The sequence below is a fragment of the Culex pipiens genome, chromosome 1, assembly GCF_016801865.2.
Source record: "Culex pipiens pallens isolate TS chromosome 1, TS_CPP_V2, whole genome shotgun sequence".
In the NCBI taxonomy this organism is placed as follows: domain Eukaryota; kingdom Metazoa; phylum Arthropoda; class Insecta; order Diptera; family Culicidae; genus Culex; species Culex pipiens.
Window position 1 is genome coordinate 127,406,035 of NC_068937.1, and position 10,034 is coordinate 127,416,068.

A 10,034-nucleotide genomic window follows, 5' to 3' on the forward strand; every position below is an offset into this window, starting at 1 on the left:
AATCTTAAAAATTTTAAAAATCTTAAAAATCTTAAAAATCTTAAAAATCTTAAAAATCTTTAAAAACTTAAAAATCTTACAAATCTTACAAATTTTACAAATTTTACCAATCTTACAAATCTTACAAATCTCACAAATCTTACGATTCTTAAAAATCTTACAAATCTTACAAATCTTACAAATCTTACAAATCTTAAAACCTTGAAATATTAGAGAAAAAAAAATAAAAACTTGATAAACTAATTCATAAAAATCTTGAAAATCTTGAAAATTTTGAAAATTTTGAAAATTTTGAAAATCTTTAAAATCTTGAAAATTTTGAAAAACTTTGAAATCTTGAAAATTTTGAAAAACTTTAAAATCCTGAAAATTTTGAAAACAATATAAACTTGATAAACTAAATCTTAAAAATCTTGAAAATCTTAAAAATCGTTAAAATCTTGAAAATCTTTAAAATTTTGAAAAAAATAAAAACTTGTTAAACTAAATTTTAAAGAATTTGAAAATCTTGAAAATTTTGAAAAAAATAAGGCCGTTGCAAATGTTTTTTGAAGTTTAGCAAATGTTTTATGAAGTTTAAAATGCATTACCCGATCAGACGGTAATAACTAAATTCATGCCATTTCAATAACAAATACTGTTAAAATAACAGAAAGTGTTATGGAATATTCTTGCAAAATCCATTTTTGCATAAGAGTTCAATAACAGTTTATGTTATCATAACAAAAGTTGTTATTGGTCTGATATTGTGTGAGAGCCAAAACAACTTTGAAATAACATTTTCTGTTATGGAAGAATAACTCCAATTGTTATTAGGAAGATCGGATTAGTTGTTAAAATAACAAAAAATAATAACAAAGATTTGTTCGAAAAATAACTTAAAATGTTATTAATCTGTTATTACAATAACAATTCAATAACAAAAAAATCATAACGGCGAATAACAAATCTTGTTATAAATAACATAAAATGTTATTGGCATAGTATTTTCCAATATCAAAAAATGTAATTCCGGCGTTATTTCCGTCTGCTCGGGTATACAGTTATCCAGTTGTTTTGCAATCGTTTATTTCCAAAATTTCTAAGTCATGACGAAAATTTTATTTCTGCGCGAAAAAAAAAATTTTGCGGTGCTGTACAATGTTATTTCTTAAAAGATCACAATATTTTTAAACGAGCCAAACATGCTAAATATGGTTATCAATGCAGAAAAAGGCATTTTAGATTGTTCTGAGTTGATTAGACTTGTATTTCCAATGAAATTTTAATGAATTTAAAAAAAAAGAAATTTTTTTTGCCCCTTATTTTTTCTTAAAAGTTTTGAAAATCTCGAAAATCTTGAAATTTTTTAAAATCTTGACAGTTGAGGGCATCTCAACCGCCTACTCTGATGATTACTTTTACGACTTTCTCGTTGCATTGCGTGCAGTTCTAACACATTTCTTAGGTCATCTCCACCGCCGATCCTGAAACCGGTGACATTTCGCCCGTTTCCCATTTTGATTTCACCAAAAGTTCGCCAAATAAATCACCCTCCAAGACTGGTATCAACCCGAATTAACATTCCATCGCTACGTGACGAGTCGACTTTGACAACTGATGGATTCGCTGGCCCATCCTCTAACACACACACATACATACTGAACATAACCTAATCAACTAGCGCGTCCAAAAGGAAGACCACGATGAACACTTTCGCAAAAATTCACACGGCAATAAAATATGCAAATCGCATCGCGCGAGCGTTTCGCGTGCGTTTCCCTTTCCAATTTCGCGCTTTGCAAATCCAAGTAGCTTGCGCGCATCGCGCGCAAGATGGATCTAGTTGGCCCGACCAAAGGGAGGTGTCCAAATCGCGGCCTACTGCACAACCCCCAAAAAACGTCGAAAAAAGAATTTCTTAAAGTGGAAATTAATATTTGTCATGTTTTATTTTTCGGAGGTAGGGGAATCGGTCCTAACCTCACTTTTCACACCCCCCCATTCTTTGGGATTTCTTCTTTTGTTGTTGGTGGGATTTCGAGGGGTTGGACGAGGGAAAAGAAACAAGAAATTACCTTGTTGGTTCAGGCAAATTGAAAAATTAAACACTTTTCTATTTAACGATGTTTGATTTGATGGTCCGGGGAGGTGAAGACGGAGAACAAAAGAATGACGCTTTGTTGTTGACTCTGTGTGAGAGGTAAATACCGAAATCTTGGAAGGGAAGAAATTGTTCTGTAATTGCGAGAGCGCCCGGAGGGCGCTACTAGAATGGGATTCTACAAATGGCTTGCCCGCGATAAAAAGTTGATAAAGTACGCTCGTCCACTAGTTCGTAATTGCATTGTTTGAATTGCCACGTTGATTAAAACGTTAAAAACAGTTAGTTAAGCGCGCGGGCGCGCGCGTCCACTAATGAAGCGATTTTTCACAACCCTGCGCGTTTGACAGTTGCCAGGGCTGACACAAAACGACAGTGCGCCATTAATTTGCGCGCTAATTGCGCTTTTTACCCACCTCAAAGTGACAAATCGTACTAATTTAGTCGCCTACTTTTCTTGTCTTTCTTTTTTTATTCCGACCTGTCAACAAACAAAGATGGCGGCTGCACAATGCCGATGACGAACGAAACGGTAACCATGGTGACCCCGTGCAGTGGCCGTGGGAAGTGCGAATCGAGCGGCGCGATGGGCTCGAGCTGCGTCTGCCAGGCGGGCTTCACCGGGACGTTCTGTCAGCACAGTAAGTTCAGCCAGCCACGTTACGTTTGAGGGCGGTTCTAACCTCAAATTTCCCTTTTTTTTTACAGATGTCAACGAGTGCATTTCGAATCCGTGCAAAAACAGTGGGATTTGCATTGACGGGGACGCGGATTACTCTTGCGAGTGTACTCCCGGGTGGACGGGGCGGACCTGTTCCGAGCGGGCCGTCCAGTGCCAGCCGGGACAGTGTCTGAATGGGGGAACCTGTATCGTGTCGCCCATTTCCGGCATTTCGCAGTGCCGCTGCACGCTGGGCTGGGGTGGTCCGTTCTGTAACGAACCAGTTGACCAGTGCCAGGGTCAGCCGTGCCACAACGGAGGCACCTGCGAGAGTGGTCCCGGCTGGTTCCGGTGTCTTTGTGCACGTGGTTTCTCCGGACCAGACTGCCGGATCAACGTGAACGAGTGTTCGCCACAGCCGTGCCTTGGAGGAGCGACCTGCAAGGACGGAATCGGCGGATTCACCTGCCTGTGTCCCGTGGGACGGCGAGGTGCCCGGTGCGAAATCCGTAAGTACTTCCGAGTAGAATCGAACTTTATCATACCCTAACCTCAAATCTCCTTCTGACAGTTCTCTCCGACCCGGCCTCCGTCTGCTCCAACACCACCACCAACTCGCCGTACGACCCGTTGGCACCGGAAGTGACGCCACCGCCGGCGCTCGACGAGGCCAACTGCAACTCGTGCGTGTGCGTCAACGGGAAGCCCCGCTGCTCGAACCTGTGGTGCGGCCTCAAGAACTGCATGAAGGCGAACCACTCGAGCGGGGCCTGCGAGGGCCACCAGGTTTGCGTGCAGGCCACCCCGGAGAGTTGCCTCACGGGGCTGGGGACGTGCGCCCCTCGGGGCGACTGCCGGATGTCGGAACCGCTGCGGAGGGTCGCCCCTCCGCAGATTCCGGCCCCCATCGACTGCTGGCCCAATCAGGTAAGACCGCTTCCTTCCGGACTCAAATTTGATGAGATTTTAACGACCTCTTCCTCCTCTTTCTCTCCACAGGCCACCCTCGGGTCGCAGTGCGCCCGCGTCTCAATTCTGCTGGAGCTGGTGCGGCTCCAGCGGGGCACGTCCGTGGACGGTATGTGCCACATCCTGCGGCTGCAGCTCGGCGAGCGGCTCGTCAAGAGTGCCACCTTCGACGTGGCCGTCTTCATCGTGCTGCTGTGTGATCTCAAAACCGGAACGAACGACACCATCGAGGTGACCCTGGTGAGTTGGCGACGTTTTAAGACATTTGTAGGGTTCTAAACAGGGGTGTGAAAATTTAGAGTTTTTGATAAAAAAATTAAAGTTTAAATATTTTAAACCTTTTTTTTTATTTCAAAAATAATTTACAATTTTAGAATTTTAGAATTTTAGAATTTTAGAATTTTAGAATTTTAGAATTTTAGAATTTTAGAATTTTAGAATTTGAGAATTTGAGAATTTTAGAATTTTAGAATTTTAGAATTTTAGAATTTTAGAATTTTAGAATTTTAGAATTTTAGAATTTTAGAATTTTAGAATTTTAGAATTTTAGAATTTTAGAATTTTAGAATTTTAGAATTTTAGAATTTTAGAATTTTAGAATTTTAGAATTTTAGAATTTTAGAATTTTAGAATTTTAGAATTTGAGAATTTTAGAATTTTAGAATTTTAGAATTTTAGAATTTTAGAATTTTAGAATTTTAGAATTTTAGAATTTGAGAATTTTAGAATTTTAGAATTTTAGAATTTTAGAATTTTAGAATTTTAGAATTTTAGAATTTTAGAATTTTAGAATTTTAGAATTTTAGAATTTTAGAATTTTAGAATTTTAGAATTTTAGAATTTTAGAATTTTAGAATTTTAGAACTTCTAGTATCTTTTTGATTTTATGAATTAAATTTTAAATTAAAATTTGTTTTTCTTCTCATTTTTCGCAGTCTACGCCTCGCGATTGCAGCGTAAGTTCGGCCAACTCCCTAACGGAAGCGGTCCGATTGCTGGCGGAGATTCTGTCCCGCCAGCAGGGCGTCCAGAGCGGAGACTCGTTCCAGGCGGACGGTCTTCTGGCGGAGGCCGCTCCGCTTAAGTCGATCCTCGAGGTCAAGGTCGAGACGGCGCTGATCAACGAGACCAGCAGCGGTTCCAACTATCTGATTGCGGTCGGATTTGGAATCGCGATCGTGGCGCTTTGTCTAGGCGCCTTTGTTGCCCTCGTGTGGCGCCAGAAGCTCCAGAGTCACTCGGGCTCCGGCATGAACCTGAGTCCGCACCTGGATTTGTCGAGGGGGCACGAGGAGGAAAAGAGCAACAACCTCCAGAACGAGGAGAACTTCCGGCGGTACGCGAATCCGCTCAAGGGAAGTGCCAGCTCGCTGCGCGGTGCCATGGAACTGAGTCTGAATCCGGCGCCGGAAATCAACCAGATCGCCGGTCCGAGCACGCTGCACCGGTCGCAGCAGCACCTCTATCCGGGTGGCCCGGCCGGCGACGTCACCGAGTACGAGAAGGACCCGGACAAGGCGAAGGCCGCCAACCGGAACTCGCACATCCTGCTGCACAAAACGCAAAACGCCGACATCATCACCAAAAACATCGCCGCCGCGATCGACGGTGCCGGCCACAAAGACTTTGGCAAGTGGAGCATCAACGAGTGCACGGCGGCCACGCCTCCCGCTCCGGCTCCTCCTTCTGCCAGCACCGGAACTCCCGTCACGGGGACGGCGGCGACGGCGCCCAGCAGTACCCAGCTGGCGACGTCCCCGTCCAGTCCCGACTCCGACGTTCTCACTGTACATGTGTAAGTCCCCCCACCCCTGCCCAAAACAAGCCCCGCAAAACTTTTAGCTTAAGCATCGCTAACGCAACTTCTCAGCCCCGAGTTTTATTCAGCTAGGAATTGTTCGTTTCATTTTAAAGTATTTATTTGCCCTCTCTTCCGTTCGAATTTCTCACAACAAACAAAACAAAACGTAAACAAAGCGCCTTTTGTGTAAATATAGTGCAAAAACAAAGTAGGCGACGCGAAAAAAAAACCTTACAAATGTTCAAGCGTACTTTTATTGCCGTCCCCCGCGCGCCCGCCCGCCTGCTCTGATTGGGTGGCCGACGACGTCGGCGGGACGGAAACTCGATTTAACTCACAAGCGCGCGCGGTCGGTGTGCTGTCGTGCACAAGTGTACAGTTAAATGTAATGTGATATTAAGTAAGGAGCAGTAATTTTTTTTATATTTTGCTTGTATTAAGGCGACAAAGTGATGCGGTGAAAATTGCGCGGAAAATTTATTTATGAACGTAGCGTGTTTTTTTTCTAGGGAAATTAAAATTCTTTACATTTAAAGAAAGAACAAAAAAAACGAAGAGGACAAAGTGCGCGCGCCACGCCATCTCTGTGAATAAAAATAAAACGATAATAGTTGACGGAAAAACGATAAGTTAGGAAAACAGGAGGCCACAAATTGACGCGTGCGAGAAAAAAAGACACTAAATAAATAGTTCCTTGTTTAGCTATGTTCGAGAAAGAGTGAGAGAGAAAGAGTTGTGTAACTATAGTTAAAGCAAATATTGTGTACAGAAAAAAAAGTTTTTTTAATTGTTAACCTCCCCTCCACTAGTGAGAACGCGCCAACTTTTGTACATTCCAATTCGGTAACGAAAGCATACTCAGATTTAGTATTTTAGCAGCGAGCAAGCAGAACGAAGCGAAATGTAGATATCTCAGTTAACAAACAAAAAACAAAACGCACGGATGATTCGTTTGTCTGTGATGATGCAATCTCCCCCCACTACTTTTAAATAAACTGATCGTGTAAGTGTCAAAAATAGCTCGAAAACGATATTTTTCCAATGTGTGTAAATATGTTCTGTAAAAAGTTGCATTTTATTAGGAGACTAGGCTATTTTTATTATTTTTGTTATAAGCAGCAGGCAGGCAATTTTAGAGCAAAAAGTACACGACTAAATCGAACCACTCAACACTCCCCAACTTCTTAGTACATGGTACTTAAAAAACCGCGAGCTGTGTCGCAACTCCAGTAAATAAAATAAAGTAAAAATCCCCGCGAAAGAAAAAAGAGAGCAATAAAAGATTTTTATATTTCTTGAAAAAAAAAAACGACAAGTTGTTTTGCATTCGCTGGGAAGGGCGAGCGCGCCCAAGAGAGAAAGAGTCCCTCTGGTTGCGCAGTGCAACAGTTGTTCGCGAGAACGGGAAGGGTTTTCCTGGAATTTGTTGCAGCAACTTGTTTCGTGGTTGTTTCTTTCCCTTTGTGTGTCGAGTTGTTTCGTTTTGGTTTGCTGTCACGTGAGCGTGAAGAAAAACGGTAATTTTTTTTGCGATTTTGATCGTTTTTTTTTTTTAAAATGAAGTTTTATTCAAGTCTCTTTTTTGTTATTGAAAGTGTGAAATTCTTTTAATGGCTTATTTTTTTTTACAAAACGTCTTATTGCAATCTAAAAAACCAATCGATTCGTGGAATTTTTTTTACAAAATAAAAAATATCCGGGTTGCCATCTTAAATAATCTCGAGTGTCGATAACGCCGATTCAGCGACGATGATTTACGATTACTAAAAAAATTAAAACATTTAAACGAACTTACTTAAACAAAACCCTCTCTTTCATTTAAATTTATAGACTATTTTTGGATTTTTTTTGCTTATCAAAAGTTCTCAAAATAATCATAGAAAGCTAATGAGTTATTGCATATTTGTTTAGAAGAAGTGAAAATTTAGCACTTTCTGAAACGATTTTTTTAACGTTGTGAAAATCTTGCAATGTTCTTTTTTTTGTGTTGACATCCATATTGTCAATTTCAAAAAAGCGAATAAAAAACTAGAATTTGGTGTTAAAATTGAAATTTGTTTAGACAGTAAAAATTTGTGTGAATCTAGAATATAATTTGGTGGTTCATGTAACCGATATAACCTCAATTTTAAGTAAAAATTACATTTCTTCATTACATAATTTTTTTAAAATGTTTTCAATTAAATTTGTTAGAATTAATACAAATTTTGACAAGCATTTAAAAAATCTTTTTAAACTAACATTTTGTGTTTTTTTCTCCTCTGTGGCAAAAATTACATAGAACCGGACTCGTTTCAATGTAAATAAAAAAAATCAGGCCTTTTTTCGAAATACAACCTTTTTAAGAAGCATACATTTTACTTATTATTAAAGAAATATACTCAAATTTTCTCAAAATAAAATAATTTTTGTTTGAAAATTTTGTTTTTTTTTTAATTTTTGTTACAGTTTCTGCTAACTTAGTTTATTGTACAATCAGCAGTTATTTTGCAGACAAGTTTCCAAAATTTCCAAGAATTGACGAAAATTTTATTTTTGCGGTAATTTACATTGAAACTTCATAAAAGTTTAAAATATTTTTAAAGAAGCCCAAACATGCCGAATATGATTAACAATACAGAAAAAGGAATTTTAGATTGTTTCCAGTTGATTAGACTTTTACATTTATAAAAAGTTCTAGTTTTTTGGAAAAACATTTTTTAGCCCCCTGATTTATCGGATCATTTTTGAAGGGGGAAGCGACTTAAACTTAGAAAAATATTTGCAACCGCCTCAAAACATTTTCTTATTTTATGAATTTTGAACTTTGGGACCACAGATCGATAAATATTTTTTTTTGTATTTCAATGTGTTTATATAGGGGAGATGGGGGTAAAACGGCCACCCTAAGGGAGAAGTCTAATAAAATTTACACAACAGATTATTTTGATCTCAAATTACGTACATATTGTTCTAATACTAGTCCATTATAGAAATGACATAAATAAGTTAGTCTAAAAACCAATTTTCAATACTTTTCAGGAATTTTAAAAAAATAATTGAAATCGTATATATATAAAATACGCGGGGTAAGACGGCCACCCATGTGGGGTAAGACGGCCAGTGCTATAAATTAACTTAATAACTTTGCTAAATCCACCCAAATTCCTACAAGGTTGGTTGAACAGACTTCTCTGAACATCATAACTATTTTGGTTGAAAAAATCAGGTTTCAAATGTGAAGAAAAATGCTGTTTAAAAATTTTCATATTTTGGCTCAGTGAATTTCATATTATTGCGACCACATTTTATGAAAAACTGTGAATTTTTACTACAAAACAAACACAATTTGATGCAAAATAATTAGTTTGTGTATTTTGATTAGAATAAGTAAGTCAAAATTATGTAAACAATATTAAATTAGCGATTTTTATGAAAAGTTTGATAGGATTTCATACTATTCAATGAGTTTTGCTATAGCACAGTAAAGAATGTTGTCGAAACGGTAGTTAACAGCATTTTGATTAAAAATGGATAGTTTTATTGAAAATGCTTTTCCTTATCTACAAATATGCCATAATAGTCAAAAACCGTCAAAAATATAACCTATATCAATTAAAATCTACAAATTACGGGTGGCCGTCTTACCCCCGGAGGAGGTGGCCGTCTTGCCCCCAAATAAATTATTTTTTTAAACAATTTTTGTAAATAGCTCATCGCATTTTCTAAACTTTTTCGAGGGACATAATCTAGGGAAAACTTCAATTTAACATGAAAAAGTATTTGAAGACAGGAAAACATATTGTTATCTAACAAAAATGCCTAAGTTGTAATTCATGAAAATTACATCCAGTTTCAAGTTCAAAAATTATTTGTTTATTTTGAGCTATTTTTATACTATTTCAAACAATATTTTTGGCAAAGGTGAATCCATATGCATTATTTAGCATGAGGAACAGTATTGCTAAACATTTTAGTAATATTCATTTGTATACTTAGTAAAACAGTGGGGTGGCCGTCTTACCCCGCCTGGCCGTCTTACCCCCAGCTCCCCTACTGAGCATTGTATTTTCATGCCAGCCTAATTTTTTGAAAATCAGGTTTGAATTTGAATTTATTTTTGCCCCACCTCTTCCCTACTCTCACCTTGACCAGAGCCGAGGGACAAATACGTTTAATAGAATTTGTACTAGCATAAGTGATAATTTCACAATTTTTAGTATTAAACTCCTCTACTTTATTTTGTATGTAGAATGGTTGAAACAAGTTGAAAAACTATATATTTCTGACATCTGTTTTGGCTAGAGGTAATATTCTCACCAAGTTTTTTGGAGAATTGCTCTATAAGCAACCAGTAATTTCGTAAGCTAACTTGAATCTCAGCATCTGAGAAAGACCTTATAAAAAAAGTTTATGAAACAAATTCCTGGAACAAAAATAAAGCCACACATTTCTATTCTAACATAAATCTTTAAAAAAAAAGCAAATCAAAGGTAATTTTGCTATGTTTTGACAGATATTTTGGGCTTCATTACCGTTTC

The 10,034-nt window shown here is 38.0% G+C and overlaps 1 protein-coding gene across 1 annotated transcript in view; it reads left to right on the forward strand.

The window, feature by feature from the left end:
- LOC120423337 (protein serrate) overlaps positions 1–6,786 on the forward strand; it is a gene marked incomplete at its 5' end in the record, with an annotated part of 36,063 nt that extends 29,277 nt beyond the window's left edge. Inside the window, 5 exons of the mRNA XM_039587108.2 lie at positions 2,581–2,724; positions 2,792–3,253; positions 3,316–3,671; positions 3,744–3,953; positions 4,649–6,786. Coding sequence (XP_039443042.2) covers positions 2,581–2,724; positions 2,792–3,253; positions 3,316–3,671; positions 3,744–3,953; positions 4,649–5,512 — 2,036 coding nt within the window. The remainder of the gene's footprint in view (positions 1–2,580; positions 2,725–2,791; positions 3,254–3,315; positions 3,672–3,743; positions 3,954–4,648) is intronic.
- Between the last annotated feature and the right edge of the window lie 3,248 nt (positions 6,787–10,034).